Source organism: Manduca sexta, chromosome 5, assembly GCF_014839805.1.
Source record: "Manduca sexta isolate Smith_Timp_Sample1 chromosome 5, JHU_Msex_v1.0, whole genome shotgun sequence".
NCBI lineage: Eukaryota > Metazoa > Arthropoda > Insecta > Lepidoptera > Sphingidae > Manduca > Manduca sexta.
The window spans coordinates 4,232,507-4,255,341 of NC_051119.1; the positions used below are offsets into that span (position 1 = coordinate 4,232,507).

Here is a 22,835-nt window from a genome sequence, read left to right on the forward strand (position 1 = left end):
TGAAAATGTAAAATTAAAAATTAATTTTAATCAATCATATAATATCGTACATAAACTGTATGAAATTTAATGTTACTGAATAAGCACCGTAATAAAAATTTAAAAAACAATAGTACATATTATGTACCTATGTCTCAGTACTGCTACATTAATAGTAGGCATGGATTGAAAACATCTGGCAGCTTTAATTTCTTTTTAAAAAATATGCGTTCGCTTTTTAAATTTACTTTAAAGTACATCCACACTGACATTCCATTCGCATTTCATTGATTCGGTGAAACGCGCGTCGCTGCTTAAAAAAAATATTCGATTTAATGTAATATCTAAACCAGCTCTAAATATTTTTTTAAAGCTATAAAAATATAATATAAAAAAATTAAATTAAAAGTCATGAAAAAATTAAAAATCTGTAATTTATTAAATTAATAAAAATGATAACGTATAAGTATTAGTTTGGCTGTATGATTTTTTAAATTTATTTATTTGAAAATAGAATCACACAATTCTTCTGCCGTAATTGAGTGACACCGTATTGCATCAGTGATAAAAACTTTAAATACCTTCTTAAAAAGACTATGACAGAAAATATTTTATTATAAAGTGTGAAAAGGATTGAAGATTAAAGCGCTTGTTAGAAGATGGAGGTCGCTCAAGCCCCTTTGCAGCTGACCCAAGATCATCAAGATGGGAGGATCGGAGGTAATATTTTGTTACTTTATTTGATTTTTGTTAATCATGAGATGTGCCCGCCCTTATTTAGCCGCACGGAATTGTGTCATCGTTGGGAAGAGTGAGCTCACTCTTCACGTCGGAGTCGGTTGTAGTAAGCAGTGAACGGTGCACGTTGATTACGTTTTTTTTTGTTTTTTTGCTACTAAGCCTCTATATCTATAAAATTGCGGCGATAGCCTAGTTGGGTGTGGAACGGACTGCCAAGACGAATGTCCGCAGGTTCGAATCCCAAGGGCACACACCTCTGACTTTTCTAAAATCATGTGTGTATTCTTTGTGAATTATCGTTCGCTTTAACCTGCACATCTGAGAAGTTCTCTATAGGAATTTGGAAGGTGTATGAAGTCTACCAATCCGCACTAGGCCAGCGTGGTGGACTAAGGCCTAATCCCTCTCAGTAGTAGAGGAGGCCCGTGCCCAGCAGTGGGACAGTATATAATACAGGGCTGATATTATTATTATATCTATAAAATATGCCTTATCAAAAATAACTACAAACTATCTTTGATTATAGTTACCTTGTATTCATCCGGACAGCAGCCACCTAACCTACACAAGGTGTAACACCTTAAACTCCTTTTATTGTAAAATATAGGTAGATATTGTAATATTGATTTTTCGTTGACCTATACCTCAGTCCGTCCCGTGACCATGAAGGGTGCAGTCTTCGAAACGTTGGGAGAAAATTATATAAAAAAAACTGAGATATAATCCGTAAAATAGTTTACTTCAATCTATACATCACTACATAGTATTATTATAAAACAAAGCTCCCCTTTCTGTCTGTCTGTATGTTATAGATTTTTATAAAATTTGGTATGGGTCTTAAACTATCTGTTTGAGACCCTGAGAAGGTTATTGGATACTTTCTATCCCGGGAAAATATATAGCAGGACTTTTATCACGGAAAACTCCTTCACACGGGCGAAGCTACTAACAAAAGCCAGTATAATACTGTTTTAAAATATCAAGTAAAACAAATCAAATTAAATTATAATTTTTGTTCATTAATTGTTTCGAAAGTATATTATTCTGCCGTGCTAAGCGCAAAAGCAGTATGTCAGGGAAACCTTATTTCGAGATAATCGAAGTTTTGTAAATATAGTTTTATAGTTTTGTATATAGAACTGAGATAAAGAAACTCTTTTAAGGTTTTTAAACAAGTTCTAAACAAGATACCGTTATTTAGATAAGTTGGATGGGTATTTGTTTAAGCTATCTGACGACATAAAAATCAAAATTTTGATTTAGCACGGCAGTATTTAAGGTTCAAGTTATCATGCATGCCTGTACTGCGAACCGGGATTTCAAGTAACAAAGATAAGCCAAAATGTTCTAATCAATTTTGGACAATTGTGGCTTGTTATTAGTTCACAGCTGGATTTATCTATGTTTAAAAAATATTGTGATAAACTTTACATTTTAATTACGTTATTAAACACTTGTATGTGAATCTACATGGGCTGTGGCCCGTAGGACGATAACAGTGAGATCTTTGTCCATATAGGTAAGTTCCTTACACTAAATTTCAACTTTTTAAAAAAATAATCAACTTTCAACTCTATTGACATGGTTATTACTAAAACACGACACCTGAATAATTAAGCAATCATAACAAATTGAAACACAAAAACTGACAAAGGCCGCATTAATGTTAACAAAATTCTGTATCGGCTGTTTTGTATTCAAAATACGTTTTGACCGGGCAAAGTGGCAAATCATGGAGAGGCTGAAAATCAGTCAAATAGACACCCCTAGACGCTTGCGCGTGCACGGAATGCTAACGAGGGGGAGGTTGTGTACTGTAGGATAATATTTTAGAGACCGCACTGGAAATATATGCACTCACAAGTTTTCCCTAGAAGTACACGCGCAACCAGTGTTCTTTGTTTTTCGTCTTAAGCATTGGGAATCACACATACACACACACATATATACATCACGTATTTGTCGTCGAAGGGGTATCCAGCATTTCGTCTTTTCGCCAAGTGTGTTCTGTCCCATGAAGTGATAAAGGGCGAGTCTATCGCCATATCTTTTTTTTTATATCGGGAATAAATTCTAGTCTCCGGGCTGATACTGAGCAGAAAAAGCCAAATATCACTTATCGACCCGGGATTCGAACCCAGGACCTTATTTTCTATGTCACACGTTTCATAGTGCGTACCAAACACGTAACGCACCGCGTCACGTTTAAGACAATAGAAATGTGCATACATAATACCATTCCACGCTAACTTCACGAAGATAGCACAGCCGTTACGAGCTCACACTGTCATAGAGAATAAAGCCCCATATAATTTTAATTTGCGTGAAGCGTGCTTACATAGTGACAACATTTAAAAAGTCACGTTTAAAGTCATATGTATTTCCTTCTACGTGTTGCTTGCAACTACAGCTGCGTTAATACCTTTCTGACTACAAACTGAAACACTAGCGCTGCATAGCGTATATTTGAAAAATTCTATTATTTTACATAGCAGCAAATTTTCGGGATAGAAAATAGGGTTATATTACAGGACATGGTTTACCCCTGTACCGTGTTTGGGGCCGTTCAACTATTACGTAACGCAATTTTTAAAGATATTTGTTGGTAACAAATATCTTCAAAAAGACTAACACAAACGTACTACAAGACAGGGAAATAACATCTATTTAACTTTTCCAAGAACAAATTACGGAAAAAACAGCATTTTATTTGAGGGAGCACAGCTGTATAATAAATTGCCAAAGAGCATAAAAGATACTAAATCTATACGCACCTTTAAAAAACTATTGAAAAGCCACATCTTGAAGGATTTCTCGTTAATAAAACATTGAAATTAGTGAACAAAAAACACACAGACGTTGCTGTTGAACCTTAGACACGTTAGAATACCATAGCGTAGATAAATCGGTTTAAATATTTCATTTCAATTATTGTATTTTCTCTACAAGCGATTTTTGTAATCTTTTGAGAAAATAAATGTCTATAACATAAACATAAACAAACATATACTTAAACATTTTCAGAAAAGTTCATATTTAAACTATTAGTAAGAAATAAGTAGTGATAGTCTACTAAGTGTTGAACTGCAGAGACGAATGTCCGCAGGTTCAAAACCCAATTGCTACATCTCTGACTTTTCTCGTCTCGCGACGTTTCCCCATGACCATGAACTAATTAAAAAATTCTAAAAACCGCAATAAAATGAGCAAAATAATTTTATTTCAATTTCACAAGGGAATCAAAGCTATTGGGTACTTCTAATTAACCCAGAATTTAATTTGGCAAGAAGCAATGTTTTACAACAGTTGTCATATAAAAATATGAAAACGGTAAATATATACTTTATTATAAAAAGCGATCTACTCTTCTCCGGTAATTATCGGTGTGCCCAATAGTCCACATTCATTTACTTTCATGTTTAAATATCAACTATTTCCACTTTTGAAACATTTCGCCATTGTGTTTTATATATCATTGTTATATCAGGTGTTGACCTCACAATTAATTTACAGATACAAAGAGAATTAATAACGTGGACTTAATTCTTTTTTTGGTAAAATATTATATTTATGAGTACAATTGTTGTTACAAATGTCTCATTTATTGCATATTTTTGCATGGGCACGTCAAATTGGCTCCAATGCACCTGATGGTAAGTGGAGAAGGTTCCAGATAGAGTATCTAATACAATAGATTATCTTTCCCCAATCGACAAAATTATGCCGGCTTAATTGAAACCCCTTTATGTATAAACTACTTTACATCTTTTAGGTCTCAAAACAGCGCCATCTATCGGATCCAAATTATTGTAACATTCAAGCTGGACCTAATAAGTCTTATAAAAATTTTCATTGAAATCGGTTACGTGATTTTTAGATATAAGTGCCAAATAATAATTTCATACAAAAATATCACACAAATTGTTGATATTTCCCGCCTTTTCCCGTTGATTTTCCAAATTATTCTTAGATACAAACTTTGTCCTGATTAGGAACACCCAAAAAATACCATTTTCCTTATGACGGCAGACATACCTATGTCACTAGATATCATCTAACTGAACAATCAATAGTTGAACTTCAGAAACATTATTTCGCCCCTCAGTGGGCGTTTAAGAACGGATTTGTGCGGGTCTGGGGCAGGGGGGAGGAGAGAAATTAATCAGAGAGGCTCAAGGGCTTGGCGCGTCAAAAGAAAAGCAAATAAAACGGCAAGCGACAAAGTTTCCCGACCGTTTTCGGACAGAGCCGTGGAGTAGTGTGCTAAAGATTTTTAAACGGAGTTGCGTAGATTTGTTTTTTTTTTTTTTTTTTTTATCAGGTTGAGTGGTTTTATGTTATTTCGTCTTATATATAATAATATGTTATTGTAATGGCTATTTATTACTACATACAATACCGTTATAAACCAGGTTATACGATGTCAACTTATTTTTATTTTTATCAGTAATTCTACAAATCACCTGAAACATTATTCCAAATATATCTCATTGTAAGCTAAACTAAGCTTTATAACAACAAATAAATTTATTAGAAATAGGAAAAAATCTAAAAGACATTTTTTTTTCAATGCAAATAGTTGCCACAATATTCATGGATCGATAAAGTAATTCTAAACAAATAACAGAGAACATATTTGCGTCGACTGACAAGGTATAACCATCTCCCGTCACTCGATGCTCTATCCAACACTTCACTTAGCATCAAGTCATGGCAGTAACATTTCGCTCTAACTCTGTATAAAAAAACCGTTAAGATAACAAGGTTTATTAGATTACTGTCAACATTAACGTTATTCGAATTCAAAATAATTTCCACACACACACACACACACATATCACGCATTTATCCCCGAAGGCGTATGCAGAGGCGCAACCAAGACACCACTTTTCGCCAAGTGTGTTCCTTACCATGATGAGTCAGATAGCCAATCGCCATATCAGGCACAAATTCCAGAATAAATACATAATTTCCACAACATCTCAATCTATTTATATATATAAAAATGAATCCCTAATTCCCTTGGTCACGCCAACACACGTAAACGGCTGGACCGATTTCACTATTTTTTTGTTGTTGTTGCGTTTGTTATTGTCAGGTGAAGGATCTTATGAAAGAAAAAATTAAGCAAGCCGAGCGGAACGTTAGAAAATTTAAGGAAAGTTAATTTCAGCGATTGACAGAATGCGCGCTGCAAATTCATAGTTAAGACGGGACAACGTGTGTCGGGTCAACTAGTCGATTATAAACAAATGTTCTAACAATAGCCTCTCCACAGCTCTCCCTGTCCGTTCCCGACCGCAACACTCCAGCACAAACATTGATTTATTCTGATACCAGGATACAGTCGCCTTGCTGACTTACAATCCTCCCATTGGAACTTTTTATGTGCTTATAAAAAATTATTTTATGTCCCTTTTCCTTATTGTTTGTTTCGTGCAAAAAATTACCAGTTATAAGATATAATTTGGAGATATGCTATTTTTTATAAGTTGGTGGCATTATTGTGGTTGGTGATGTTTCACTAAGTATGCTGTTTATAATGTTGACCAGAGCAGAGATTGGAAGTTGGTTCCGTAGTAAGAGTTATTCGTATTGATAGGTGGAATAACCCCCTTTCGAGATTTAAGGGTAGTCACAAGTCAAGAAAGCTAAAAATTGATTGACCAGCGACTAGATCTAGTAACATTTTTACTTCCGCCCTAGCTGTAATCACAGCTGCCCTGCCTTAAATTCAAGTCTAGCTACGGCCCTGCATCAGTATCCTAAGCAAGAATAAAGTATTCGTATAGGATAAGTTTACTTATCTAAAGTCGTTTGACAGTACTGTAACCCGTTTACAGCAATATTATGCTGGTTATATTTTTCACGAGGTGGTGAAACCTGCCATAGTTGTCCACGTAAGTGTGTCGCGTACCATTCCCGTGTATACCAGATTCCAACAGGCCGGCATAATTGTGTCGACTGTCGAGGGGTAATTATGTTAGTCGACATTCTATTGGACCACACTCCACTTACCATCAAGTGCAGTGTCCTTATAAAAAGAAATCGTATGATACATGCAGCATACCACGCCTGTCTAATGCGTGTCGGCAAAGTTCACGTACCTTTAAAATTACTAGAAAATTCTGAGGTTGGTTTCCTCACCATGTTTCCCTTCACCGTTAAAGCGAACTATAAATAACAAAATGTCAAACAAACCAAATTAGTTTTTCACTGTCCTATACAACTCTTCTAATTTTTAATGAATCATTTTGATTTGTAAATATGTTTAGTTTTTCCCATTCAACAATTTTTGACAAGAAATTTTGGTTTGTATATATTTTAAATGTTTTTTTCTATCGTATCCACTCGAAATCACTCATTACTAAATAATATTAGTCGTGGACAACGCTGCGAGTTGCTCATTTGTATAATTGTAAGAAATACTATTTAAAATGCCTATAGAGTCGCTGTTTCTTAGTTCTTTAAAGAAATAAAATAAATATGTCATAATTTATTTCCAATTTTGCTAGATAAACAATATCTATCATATTTGAACCACAAACTCTACATTAAGCGGCAAACAGTGCGGGTCCCATGTGCGGGGAATCCCTTAGGGGCAATTCAGTAACATATTGATTTTATATCGCTGGGGTGCGGGGGCATAGCTATTGCATGCGGATTTGTCCATATCTCTGCCCGCAGCTTATTAGGGCTTGTTTTATGTCTTCGTTTTTTCATAAACTGTAAAAAAAACAACTAAAATTAAACTTTAATGACAACACAATCGTAAGCATTGTCCGCATATAACTTTGCCATTTTAGCCTCACTTGTAAAAAATCTCCCGTACTTTGATCCTTTGATCTATCCGTGGGTCAATTCATCCAAATTCGTTCAGCGGCTTACTTCTAACAAACATCTTCGCGAACTTGCCTATTTAGTAAGGGCAGTGTGGGAAATTTCAATCGATTTACCCGACTTCAAAAAATGAGGAAGTTCCCAAATCAACTTTTTTATAATTAAAACGTAAAATTTTCTTATTCTTAAGTAAGTAAAATCATAAGCACAATTTTACTACATTATTACTTCTACCTGTAACTATGCATCGCCATAACGGCCCACGTAAATGTGTCGCGTTCCGGAATCAACCTGTGTTTATCCGGTTCCAACAGGCCGGCATAATTGTGTCGACTGTCGAGGGGTAATCATCTCTCGTGAGTCGATATTCTATTGGACCCCATGCCACTTACCATGAGGAAGGTCAATTTGTAGTTCTCGATTAAAAAATCGTCCTAACTGCCTCAGAGGCGTAGTTGTAATGCGTACGAGGTACGGGAACAAGTACTGCGCTGAGGTCCTGAGATCGAACCCCGGGTTGTGTCAAACATAAGTGTGACCGTGTTTTTCCATCTTTAAAATTACTCAGTCACAGCTCGGAGTCAGGAAGTCGGTGGTGTATTACCCGCGTGCCTCGGAAAGCACGTAAAACCGTTGGTCTTGCGCCTGATCTCTCTCCGGTCATGTCGGATTGCCGTCTCACTGGACTTAGAGAAGGAACAAAGAGTGCTTGTGTATTGCGCACAAACTTGTGCACTATAATATCTCCTGCGTACCTGGCTGATCGTCCATGGATATTGGCCGCCATGGCCGAAATTCGAGGAAGGAATCTTCTAGGAAGGATTAATTTATTAATTCCTTCCTATTGCCAACACAGGTAATGAACCTCGACTCTATAGGGATAGCAGTAAGCTGCATCGGTAGACATTGTTCAAATAATGTAGTTAAAGGGCTCTGTTCATGACGCGAGACTTGCCCCTATTGAATTATCTCGTACACAGACTTATTAATGTATAGAGGGTATTGCGAAAATAGATTTATGTAATACCTGTACATAGCCTAGTAAAGCGGCGATAGCCTAGTTGGGTGTGTAACGGACTGCCAAGACGAATGTCCGCAGGTTCAAATCCCAAAGGCACACACTTCTGACTCTTCTAAAAGTGAAGTGTCTTCTGAAAGTGAAGGAAAACATCGTGGGAAACTTGCACATCTGAGAAGTTCTCTATAGGAATTTCGAAGGCGTGTGAAGTCTACCAACCCGCACTAGGCCAGCGTGGTGGACTGAGGCCTAATCCCTCTCAATAGTAGTAGTGGAGGCCCGTGCTCAGCAGTGGGCAAGTATATAATACAGGACTGATATTATTATATTATTAATACTTCTATATTTCTGATGATAATATATTTATATCAGGTCGGTTAGCGACAACCGTACACAAAGTTTAAAACCCGCCACATTGGCTCACGTGAGTACGTCGTGTTCTGTACATTCGATTTTAAAGAGTCCGGCATAATTGTGGCAACTGACAAAAAATACTAATCTCCCATAAGTCGACACTCTATTTGGGCCCTTATCCATTTACTATCAAGCTTAATGGGGTCACGTTGCCATTTTTATTCAAAAAATAATTTTCCGATATTTTTTCGGGGAGAAAAGGCGTGTGTGGGCTTCACATAGTTGTCATTTCTTTGCCCCAATTTACCAACCTACTACTACTGCTTGGCGTAAATAAAAGATGCATTCATCCTCTATGACTAACTCTTTTTTATTTATTAGTAAGCAACATAGGTTTATAATACCAACTCTAAACGGGAAGACTGTCATGGCATAAACCTAACATCATCACCATAATAATTGATAGACATTTTACAAGTTAGAAAATAATGCAGATGAGTGTCAATTTTAAATAGCGTCTTGATTTTTTAATACTGTTTTTTACGGTCTAGAACAAAAAAGTATCTAGAATTTAGATACGACAATAAATTCTTACCGTATAAATTTATGTCTGAAAAAATATTTTCTGACGCCGTTTCTACTCTCTTCGTAGCTCTACACCCCGCGTTCGCAGTTCGAGTGCATCGGACATTTAATATAGGTAAATAAATAAGGCATCGCAGCGTGAATTCGTTGTCACTATTGTACACCAATTAATATAACGAGACTACAGTTATGGGGCGGGCAGAAGGGAATGTAACTTGTTAAAATAGACTTTCGTGTTTCGCTTTTCTTCTTTTGTTGGAGGTATTTGATTGGTTTGGGTTAGTGATTTTATTAACTTAGTGGTAGTTCTTCGAACTGTGAAGTTTTGGTTTTGATTCCCTGGTAGGGCAATGGGTGTTTTAGGTGACTTGTTAGAACAGTAAAATACACACAATATAATGATTTCTTATGTTTACGAATGTTAGATATTGAAATAAAACTATTTACGGATTTTATTACATATTATAATTTTCTTTTGACGTTTCGAAGTCTTACGTTGCCAGACTTTTCGGACCAACACCTCAGTCCCCCCGTGACGATGAAAGTTGAAACCTTCGAACCGTCGGGAGAAAATTCATAGTACATGCTTTTGTGAGGTGACCTTCTCTTTTTAATTTTAATTTTATTTTCTAAATTATTTATCTTTGCTTATTCTGCATTAATTTAGGGCGATATTTTTTGTTTCTTATTTTTTCCAACGGCCTTCTTATTTCCCCCTTATTTCTATTAAAACGTGGAGTAGACGGCACACTATTTAAAACCATTAAAATTATTTGGATTATGTTTACCAACAGCCGCGTGCTGATGTCAATAAATCCACGTGAACCGTATTATAAAAATGTACTATTACCTACCCGACCTCAGTTAGGAACCCAATACCCTACATTCAGAGTCAATAATATATTGAAATATCGCAAAACCATAACAAATTCCTTTGCTCCCAATAAAAACACTTACATCGTCTGGTTCCAATCACTTAATTGAATCGTCACATTAGGCGTAATCCTCAGATCCTCTATTATACCCCAAACACCCTTATTCCGATAGGGTAAGGTCGAAAATCGCAACAACTAGGGTGTGCACCCCAATTTTATTCGCAAAGTGGAAATGTATTAAAAGGAAAGGGTGCGATATCAAACGATTATTTTATTACAACAGATTAAATATTTATGAGGGATAGCTTTTGGACATTAGCTGTTTCGAAAATTTGATTTTTATAGTAGAAGTTAATTAAGATTCGTATAGTTTGGTTCTGAATTTGATTTCCAGGTGGCGCTATATATAATAAATAATATCAGCCCTGCATTATATACTGTTCCACTGTTGGGCACGGGCCCCCTCTACTACTGATAGGGAATAGACCGTAGTCCTCCGCGCTGGCCTAGTGTGAGTTGGTAGACTACACACACTCTCGAAAATTCCTAGTAGAGAATTTCTCAGATATGCAGGTTTCCTCGCGATGTTTTCCTTCGCCGTTAAAGCAAGCGATAATTCACAAAGAATTCACACATAATTTTTAGAAAATTAGGAGCCGTGTGCCTTTGGTTTTTGAGCCTGCGGACATTCGTCTCGGCAGTCCGTTCCACAACCAACTAGGCTGTCGCCGCTTAGGACGGTGGCGCTATACTGACGTCACAAGAAAAAAGGAAGTTTCTACATAAAATATTATACGGAAAAAATGTTTTTTAATTGGTTTAATTTTACTAATTACGAATATGTATTTAACAATTTTAGATATGCCTTTTTTCAATATGACAGCAGTAATGGCGAAGCGTCTATATAATCCGATACCTGCTGGGCGCCGGCTTTCCTTTATATGTAGAATCTAATAGGGTACCGGACTCATTTTTGTTCTTTACTATTATCAAATATTTACATAATATAAATTATAACACAGAAGGAATTATTAAAATCCGGTAAAAAATCAACAAGTTATAAGTCTTTGAATTTCGGTGGAAGGGGTAATTAACAAGAAACAGAAAAGAGACGAAATACCCACGTGTGACGTCACCGGGAATTACGACGCGTGCGAAAGAAAGAAATGAAGCGATATTCCCACATCGCGCCCACTTCTGCACGTTACAATATTTTAAATATGAATTACTCGCTCATTTTTTAACCAATTTTTATGCAGTTTACGCAGGAGTGCTTCTTTTTCGTATTATTAACCATTACATATAGAATAATATACAAAATCAAGCATAGGCCGGTCCCCTATTATCATCAGAACGATTTGTAGACCGCATTCATGTATATTAGTACCTATATGTTGTGTCGGTTCCCCTCCAGAAAATTTCACCATTCGCCGGACGACAGGAACTACTATATTTTGAAGATTTTTTAATTCGTTTACTTCTTACAAACATACAAACATCTGCATTCACATTAATAAGAGACAGAAAAAGATCTGGACCTGCATTTGGACAAGTCAATAATAAAATAAAAATCTTTTTAAACTCTGTAATGTGAAAGAAGTAAGTGGGTCCACTAGTTGCGCCTGCGCCGAGCCTTTCAGGGATGAATGCCCTGCGTGTGTTTGAAATAAAAAAAACAATGTTCAAATGAATGGAAGACTTTGATGTTAAAAAAATGTGTAATATATATCAATTCCTCATGCAGGTGACGACAGCACCTCACCACTGCGATGGTCACCACCTACGTCAGCGGCGCTGGTGGCTGCAGCCCTGGCCCCACCTGCACTGAGACCCTGGCTCCCCGACCCACCCACGAAGAAGACCAGCCACTTGGGTAAGACAGGTTGGCATTTGACCATTATTTCGTATGTTTGATAGCTTTTTCATATTTTTTCTTTAATAATAATCGGAAACTCCCTACCTAGATTAGATGTATTATTTACGTGTAAGATATCGCTTTAAAATTCCGGGTTCGAATCCTGGGTCGAGTAAAGTGATACTCAATTTTTTTTATCAGCCCGCAGCCTGGAATTCGTGTGAGGATTGAATCGCCCCTGTCACATCTTGGGACGAAATAAGATAGTGGTTCCTAGGAGATCTTTGTTTACTCTTTGAATGATAAAAAGTGTGAGTGAGTTTGTGTGTAGGTAAATATCCCAAAGGAACTGTTGTATTCACTATATTACGACCACTCTTATTATTAAACATTGAATAGATAATAGCTATGAAAACAACAAAAACACACATAAGAGATGCACGGCACTCATTTTTCACCACGTGTAAAACTAAAGTAGCATTCTGTCTTGTTAAGCTTGTTGCTATCTGATCAGGGATTCTTGCAGACAAGTTTACTGAACAATACCATCATACTTCTTAAATAGTTCAAACAGACAGACTGACGATAGATGATCTCTCATCAATGGACACTATTTGGACCCTATTCCGCTTATAATCAGGTAAAGAGTTCTCTTTGCGAGACCGTGTCAAAAAATAGAACTATTTTGTTCAGGGTTAATCTGTGTGGTCTGCGGGGACACCAGCTCTGGCAAGCACTACGGAATCCTCGCATGCAACGGCTGCAGTGGTTTCTTCAAGAGATCTGTCAGGAGGAAACTGATCTACAGGTGAGTGGAACGTGATAACCATATCTAGTAACTAAATGGCGATGACCACATACAAACTGATTCACGAGCTATGATGATATAAAGACGCATCACGCTTTTGTCACTGGGTAGGCAGAGGTGCAACCAGGGCATCCAATTTTTGCTATGTGTTCCATGATCCGTCCCATATAAGGGGCGATCGTATTGATGTTACCGAGCATAATTCCACACTCCAGGCTGACACTGAACCGAAAAACCTAATATAAGTGCGCGACCCGGGATTTGAAAATGTACCCTCAGTACGATGTTACGACGCATGCAACTCAACTTAGATCACATCATCACTTACCATCAGGCGAGATAGTGGTCAAACGTAAGGCTATATGCTATAAAAAAATACACCACCAAAACAGACCATAAAAAGTAGGCTATTTTAACAATACAATTAAAAGCTACGCTCCTAATTTTTGTTCTAAATACATAAAGATGATCAAACAAGCATGAAATACTAAGAAACACACATGTGTTGAGCAATCAACCTATTCCAAAAACCTTTTGACATAATTCTGTTTCGAAATTATATTTGTACATATGTTAGTGTGTTTGAACAAAATTTAACTTCGATCTATTTCTTCTGTTTGCTCAATGTAACAAATACGGCTTGAATAAACACTTTCTTTCTAAGGATATTGTCGGAACCCTCATTTTCTTTATTTTTCCTTGTCTAAAGACTTTATTAATATTGAGAATTTAATAATTAACACAAGTCCATTGAATATCACTATTGTAGTACATTACTTTTTTATCAGCCACATAAAGTCCACTGCTGAACATAGGCCTCCCTCAAAGATTTCTAAACGAACCTGTCGAAAGCGGCGTGCATCCAATGTTCCTGCGACATTATTTATCTGTACTATTTTACTTCAAACTTATCCGCACTGATACCTTCAAGGAAGAGGTGAGGTCTTCCTGTTGTTCCCCATGTACGAAAAACATGTCCCCTAACACTTTGCTCAGAATTATAGACGTATGGATTGCTGCTTGTTTTTGGAGGATGTTGATATTCATCATACTAATACTATAGACACGAAAATTTTAGCAAGTCATTGGAATTTTCAATTGATAATGATTTGTTTACGCGAATGTTAGACATTGAAATAAATTTAACAACGGATGTTATCGCGCTTCTTTATGTCATAATTTTCTCCCGACGATTCGAAGTCTTTGCAGCCTTCATGGTCACGGGGCAGAGGTGTTGGTCAGAATCAATCAATCTGCGTAGATCGGACCGTCAACACTGAAAATATTAAAAAAAAATATATAGTTGTAAAAGTAGTTATTGAAACTTTCATGTGCGAATGACAGATGTGCCACGTGCTCGTGTTGCTACTCTTCTCGTTTCTTGACACTTACCCCTTCTACCGAAATTCAAAGACTATTATACCTTGTTGATTTTAAAGCGAATTCAAACAATATTTCTATATTAGAATTAGATAAGGTAATTATTGGGCAAACATAGAGAACAAAAATGAGTCAAATATTGTATTCTATCATAATACTCCCATCATGCTAACGGGGATTATTCGATGGTAGCAGTTGTTCAGTGCGGTCTATACAACTTGAGGTCCTTCAAGCAAAGCGTTTTGGACATGGTAAGTGACCATCAGATAAAGTAAGGCCTCGATAAAAAATATAATTTGTATTACTCTTCGTACACCCTTGAGATGAGTAGTGTGGGGCTAATACAGCCTTTAATACCGAGATAGGAATTCAGTGCGCAAGAGCTTCTAAATAAAGTAGTAAGATTCAGATTTTCTTTTGAATATTTTCACCTTCCACTGTGCCTTATATTTTTTAATGTAGTTATTTTACATATTTAAATGCAAATACTTGTTGCCTAATTTTTTTTTATGTAAAGTTACATTATATATTAAAAACGACCGCTCTGTTTCCAATATGCCAATTAACACTTGTTCAAACACTTAAAACATAGTAGCAACATTTGTTAGAGAATTCATTCCGCATAATAATTGTGAAAGTTTTTTAAGAGTTGTTTATTCTTTTATAAAAGAACGGCGAGGTGACCGCTTTGCGTATGGTGAGAGGAAAAAATATTTATTGGCTGGTTGGATGGTGAACATAATTTACAATAAATTTAGGTACTTATGAGGTAGGGGGAAAAGTAAAAATTAAATTTTTAGAGTAAGGTGGGTAGCTAGAAATTAAAGTACTCAACTACCAATGAGTATAGTCTATATCGAACTCTTAATAAAATAATGACTCATTTCAAAATTGCTAATTTGTAGGAATCAAAAAACTAATTTCTGTTTGCGACGTTTTGCAACGGTCCGAAGCCCTGGGTGCCAAACCCGGATCTGGCAACGTGATATTTGGGTTTTTCTGCTCTGTATCAGCCCGGAGTCTGGAATTTGGGCCCGATATGGCGATAGGCTCGCCCCCTATCACATCATGGGACGGAACATACTTGGCAAAGAGTGGGTGCCCTGGTTGCGCCTCTGCATACCTTTTCGGGGATACATGCGTGCTGTGTGTGTAGTTTGAGAGCGTGGGAAGACCGGCCAAGCATTAGACACTTCTTTGGCATTTGTTATAATTTGTTTTAGCTTTGTGATTTGTGACAAGTATCTACCTGTACACTGCATAGGTTAGTATACTAGATACGTATAATATATACTACATTAGACTATAATGTTTTTTTTTATTTATAAGAACTATGGAATACTACTTATGTGGTGGCTGTATTTTGAAAACTGTAACCGCTATCATGAATGTCATGGCCATAACCATCAGGCCAATAGAACTCTAGACTATTCTACTTTTTAACGCGGGCGGAGTTGCGAGCAAGAGCTATGTCACTATTAAAATGCGTCCATCAGATTTTGTACGTTTCGATGCTGCGTAAACGGAAACCCAGCATATTGGAGACCATTGTTAAATTATCAGTTGTGCTAATATTTGTTTTCATATGAATTCGAAATTCGAAAGTTTGATGATCCTTGCCGCCATTTTGAAACGTCATCTGTTTTATATCCATTGCCAAAAATAAAAGAGTCATAAAATGAATATGAAGTATACGAACAATACTATTCATGGGATCGCGTAAACATCTGCTTTATTTACAAATAACACAAAACCTGTTAGCAAATACCACTTAGCAATGAAATTTACGTACGCCATAAATTAAAGATGATATTTGCGTTGCGTTTCAAGCATAAATTAATATTTAAGTAAATTTTGATAATTAATTTACTAAAAATTGTAAATTTAATTCTCTAGCTTATTTATTTGGGATCTTCGAGGCATATGAACGACGGAGGCCATTTGTTAAAATAAAGAAATTATAATTAAACACTTCGTATCACCTAACAGTCGATACTTTAATTTTTTTTAAATATTTATTCTGCTATTCGGGATACCGAGTCAGCTAGACAATTAATATTGACATTAATATTAATACAATACTAACGTCACTCAATCGTTTTGCCTTCCCGGAACCCCTCCACTAACACTTAAACTTTATGGTATGGTAGTAAAGTTCAAATTGACTTTAAAATATTATTACGAATGTTTTGAATGGGAATATAGAAAAATGTAGTTTTTAGACTTTTTCAGGCATTTTTTGATATTTTTCTCGTACTTCAAGGAATATTATAAATAAAGAATTAGCGAAATCGGTTCAGCTCCTCTCGAGATTTGCTCTTAGCAAGACATTCAGCGATTCATTTTTATATTATAGATTGTCGTAGTAGGACGCCTAAGCTGTTTGCTGTCCCGCGGTGCCGTAGCACGTTCTAGATCAACGATTCCGCGAACTCTCAACGCTCTTAATGCTCTCCTTAACAGCGCATCAGATTTTGACGTTTTTTCGGCTGCTTGGAACGTGATCCAGTATGAATGTTTGCATTATTGTGAAATTAACTCATAATACCGCATTATTGCTCTGTTTAATATTTTACTATAGTGATATGTTTTTATTATTAACTTATTTAGTGTAGTTGGTTTATCCGTTCTAAGTGAAGTAAATAAATAAATGTTGGGATGTTAAAAGAGTAAAATTTCTTGACAATTACTTAGCGCTTATAGCACGTGGTTGAAAAAACTAATATCATAAACCATCGGGAGGATAACTAACCGCAAGAATTTTTAATTTACTTAAAGTCTTCCTGTACTAGGTCAGCGCAGTAAGTAGTTGCGCAGAGCGTAGACTAGGGCCTAACTCCTGTCAGTCAACGAGACCCGTGACCAAAAGTAAAACATTATAAATGTGTTGTCGAAATTATTATTCTTATGTAAATGACAAAGATACGAAAGGCTATTTTTTTACAAATCCTATATAAAATTATAGAGGTAGTAACATACTATGTAGATCAAATTGACGTTCATCAATGAATACACGTACGTAAGAGATTATTCAATTAGTGTTAATAAGATATACTGAAACTATCAAGTTGTATGAATTTACTAATGGACGTGTTAATGAAACAATGTAACATGTCATCTAAAAAATGTTTCTTTTATAGAAATAATTGTACTTATGACATCTCTTGTCAGATGTTCAGTAGCAGTAATAGATAATGTTTATGTTTTAGTAATTAAATACTATTGGTGTTTTTTTTTAACAAAGCCGTACGTTTGTTAGCCTGACAAAGGTCGGCTTATAGAAACACACCGGACTTTTGGGTGAGCGCTTTAGGTGCTCGCAACCCTCAAAAATTAAGCGACCATGCTGAGGGCAACCCACTTACGAGTTACATACCTCGGCTCAGGACGGTCACTGGGAGAGGCTGAGATATCAACAATTATGGATGCGCGTAGTTATAGCGAACTAACAATCTAGCTCCCGTATTCATAGACGTTTTTATCTAAGGACGGAGCAAAGCTGTGATAACAAGTCTGTTTCTCAATGCTGACGGCATGGCAGCCTTCGCAGTGCGTAGACATAGGGCCGTTGTGATTGGCTAATATTGTTGTATCTCAATATTAGCCATCACAATGGTCCTATGTCTGTTTCTCAATACTGTTGGGCACTGAGAAACAGACATTACCACAGCATTACTCCGTCTTTAGATAAAAAACGTTTATAAATAAGGGGGTAAAACTATAGGTGTGTCATACAGGGTAGATAATAAGCCGCTATATATTATAATAATATTTTCAAAATTTCTCTGTTAAATCGTTATGTCTAAACACGAATCTGAATAACATAAATGTAGAATAATTTTAACAAAACGAAAGTCAAAACACATCCAACGAATTAAATCAAAATCAGCACCGAAATCCCATTAATCCCTTACAAAAAATGCATCTTCTCGAACAATAGGCGGGGTAGCAAAAATGACAATAGACAGACAGGGAGCCCTTGAACCTCTTAATCCATAGCAGGGCGGTTGTAATACTTGCCGCATCTGTGACCTCTAGAAGTGGGGAGCGACTAGCGATTTCTAAAACTATTTTTCTGTGGTAAGTATATTTTTTTAATCCCAAGGGCGCACACGTCTGACTTTACTAAAAAAATATGTGTGTATTCTTTGTGAATTATCGCTTGCTTTAACGGTGAAGGAAAACATCGTGACGAAACCTGCATACCCGAGAAATTATCTATAGGAATTTTGAAGATGTGTGAAGTCTACCAATCCGCACTAGGCCAGCGTGGTGGACTAAGACCTAATCCCTCTCAGTAGTAGAGGAGACCCATGCCCAACAGTGGGACAGTATATAATACAGTGCTAATATTATTATTATATATTTTGAATGAAGAAACGATCATGCCGTTGTGATTTTAGTGGTAGGTTTTTTTTTTAATGAAAAAAGGAACAAACCATATAAGTGTGTCGCGTTGCGGGATCAGCCTGTGTATACCCGGTTCTAACAGGCATAATTGTATCGACTTCCGAAGGTAATCATCCCTCGTCAGTCGACATTCTATTGGACCCCACTCTACTTACCATTAGAGCTGGCATTTTGCAATGCATGTATAAAAAAAACCGCTTCATAATAAAGCGACTGTCCAAAATAGCAACACCAAACTATGAATTACAAAGCATTGTTTAGCGCTCATCACCTTGTGGTTATGCAAACTATTTCATCGTCACCATCATCAGGCATTGTTAACGATTGTAGAAAGACGTTTTGGAACCTGAACAGATTTCGATGAAATTGAAAACACAAAGAGACCATGCCTCGGATTAACACAAACTACTTTAACACAAAAGTAGTAAGACTTTTACGGAGGAAAAATCGCTGTCTCCCATACATTGGGGATTGCGAGCCAAATGTTCACAACTGTGGCCTTTTAAACGAAACGCGAATTTGATTTACATTTTTATATGGGGAATTAGTTCGTCTTACACTTTGATAATGTTTGTGCTACGCGATATTACATGGCTTTTGTCCGACTTTTACTTGATCAAAATCTAGTATGATATTAGTAATAATGATAAAGCAAGCGCTGTCTTCTATTGTATTTTCTCTATAAATACAGACACAGAGAGTACTTACAAGTTGTATAACCCCAACTAAAGTAATGTATCTTAAAGGGACCTTTACGTGTTGGATCCATTTCCCCACGGTATCCTTCTAAAAAGAGCGGCCTTTATGCTGTGATTTCCCGCAGAATAATAATTAAATTATAATTTATTACACACAACACACCAAGATCACAATTTCTTAGAAAAATGGACAAGAAAACGTAAAAAGAAACATTAAAACAACCTAACATTAAATAAACAAAAGAAGACAATCTTACAAACTAAATACCAATAAAAAAAAATACAACACTAGAGCCTAAAAGATTATTAAGGGGTGATATTACTAATTGCATTATCCATAATCAAACCAGCACCATATTTCTATTATCTCCGAAATCGCCATGCCACGACCCTTCAAAGCGTGCAAAATTAAAAACTGTTTAACATTTGGTCTGTGGGCACAAGTACCAGATTCAATTAAATGCGCCCTTGTAGGCAACGAATGCGACATATGCTTTAATCTCTTACAAATTGATATTTCGGTGATGCTTGTTGAATTTTGATCTAAAAAATTGTATACAGGTTCATTTTGACATCGCGTTACTAAATGAAACCACATACTTATCTACTTGAAAATAACACTTTACAATAAGTTACTTGAGCCGTAGATGTAAAATAAAAAAGTGTAAGTTTCGAACAAAATAAATACTAATAAAAAGTAATTTTAATTTTACGCGCCCTAAAGCCACTACTACTACTCTAAGGGAATTCGTTGCAATGGCAACAGCACACTTTCAGTCAGAAATATACTTACGCACACGTCATATTCGCATTAAACTACAAAATAATCAAAAATGAGAAAACTGAAACCAAGATTTTTGGTGAAAATATTACTTATTAATGGATGATTTTTTGCACAATGTCAGGAAAGGTGAAGACGAGTATGAGGTTTGATTTAGTAACGCAATGTCAAAATGACCCTGTATAAAAAGTTTGCCATCGATCATATGCGGGAATTAAGATTTCTGTAATTTCAAAATATTTTACTTAAATTGTAAAATGTAGGTAGATATTGGTACGTTAAATTTCGGACTACCTACACCCGGTGACAGCAGTCTCTCAGTCCGTCCTGCGACCATGAAGGGTGCAGTCTTCGAAACGTCGGGAGAAAATTATTATAAAAAAAATCCGCGATAAAAACCGAAAAATAGTTTAATTTCTTTTCTTGTGTTTACGCGAATATGAGACATTATTTTGTTACACTTATTTATATTATTATTTTCTCTCGACGTTTCGAAGACTTTGCAGCCTTGGTCACGGGGCGGACGTCTAAATAGTTGTTATTTCATTGTGTCACTAATAAGAGCTTAGTGGTTCTCAGCGATCATTGTGATCGAAACGCAAATACACAGGCTGATATCCGGAATCTGTTAAACTCCTTTTTTAAAATTAGTTTTTGAAGCTTCGGGTCTACTAGAAAAAAATGGTCCGGGTCTACCTTAGGATGTTAAACCCCTTTGAATGCCCGTAATAAGTACATAAACATCGACGCATACCAAAAGAGATTTTTTTTAATATTGTCAATTGTTTTAAAAGTGTTAGTTGTGGGATATTTGGGACCACCGTACACTATGTTAAAACCCGCCATACTAGCCCACGTAAGTCGCTTTCCAATATTAAATTTTAAAGAGACCGTCAATGTGTCTGTGAGGACATCATATCTCAATATACTCTAAACGTTAAATTACATTAATTTTAATATTTTTACAAGGAGATGTATTTTTACAATTTTTTTACAAGAAAAACAATTAACATTTCACGAAGCTAACGGATGACGTATTTTATCCCTGAAGGATTTTGTGCACCCACTTTTCAGCGTGTGTATTCCGTGGTGTGATGTAGGGAGCTATTGCCATATTGGACACAAAACCCCAACATCACTTGCCTGGGATTCGAAGCCAAGACCTCAGCACGGCAATGGCATTACACTAAGTCAGTTGGATCACAGCTATAGGAATCAATTGTATAAAAACCTTGTGTTACTTTTTAATCATCATTTAACGAACTTTACTACTATTCCACGATACTAACAGATGACGCCCAACACCAAACAAATTGCATTAATCATCCAAAACTCAAGGAGCGTGTAAGCGGGTATTTCTTTCTTTATGTTGGTAAATTGCAACAAATGTCATCCCCGTAAGCCTATTAGAGGATTACTGGTAATGAAATATGGGTAATCGCCGGACTTTGTATTCTGCGGTTTGATTGGTCCCGGATTTGGGAGTTGATTGCTTATTTATTTCTGCTTTCTGTGCTGTTTCTTTCATTATGTCTTTATATACTTAAAGTGGCAATGTCATATTTAATCAAGATATTATTGACAAGATAGATAATATTGAAATATAACTACTTAAGGATTTCATCACAGTAATATATGTTATTATTTTCTCGCGACGTTTCGAAGATAGATCTTGGGGCGGACTGTCCGTAAATAGTTTTATGGAAATTTATAAATTAAAAAATATATACATTTGTCATTAATATTATTTATTTAGAAGTTAAAATTAGTTTCGATCGGGTGTACTAAAGCAAACCTCAGAATTCATTTGCTTTCTAATACTCCTCAAGCTACTATGACATATCAATTTCCAGCAGCGACGATAGTTCATAAAATTTCCTTGCACTGCGTGGGAAAACAATTTTGCCTTTACTTAGGGCTGCTATCACCTAAATTGCCGACGCCGGATAAACACGGCAAAAATCCCGGATATTTGGGCGAATTATGGGTTTTTACCCGGACACCTCTGAAAAAATATTATTGCAACAAAAATAAAAACCTCGTTATGATTGTTTAATTTTTACTCATTTATAAAGCGTTATTATTTTTTTTTATGAACATTTAATTAAATTTATCGCTTATCTATAAAAAAATTGGATTTTCCCTGTCAATAAAAGTGTCTGGGTTTCTACGGGACACTTTTAAAAACCCCTGCCGGAGCCCCCGGACGCCCTTCAAATTAATACAAATCCGGGGCATTCCGGACTGATGGCAGCCCTGTCTATACTTATACGTAGGTAATTATTGACGAGGAATATGCTTAGAATGACGATGATCTTTGTTTCAGATGTCAAGCGGGTACTGGTCGGTGCGTGGTGGACAAAGCCCACAGAAACCAATGCCAGGCCTGTCGACTCAAGAAATGCCTCGCGATGGGCATGAACAAGGATGGTGAGTGACCAGATTATCACATTGCAGGTTGATTTTTTATGTTTACCATACAATCCTTTAATGTTGAGATTAAGTTGAAGA

General features: G+C 36.2%; 1 protein-coding gene across 1 annotated transcript in view; it reads left to right on the top strand.

The window, feature by feature from the left end:
• The first annotated feature begins 213 nt into the window (after window positions 1-213).
• The window catches only part of LOC115442300 (photoreceptor-specific nuclear receptor), a 45,702-nt gene continuing 23,080 nt past the window's right edge, over window positions 214-22,835 (top strand). The window contains exons 1-4 of the mRNA XM_037444600.1: window positions 214-699; window positions 12,137-12,265; window positions 12,941-13,055; window positions 22,651-22,754. Coding sequence (XP_037300497.1) covers window positions 639-699; window positions 12,137-12,265; window positions 12,941-13,055; window positions 22,651-22,754 — 409 coding nt within the window. The 5' untranslated portion in view covers window positions 214-638. The remainder of the gene's footprint in view (window positions 700-12,136; window positions 12,266-12,940; window positions 13,056-22,650; window positions 22,755-22,835) is intronic.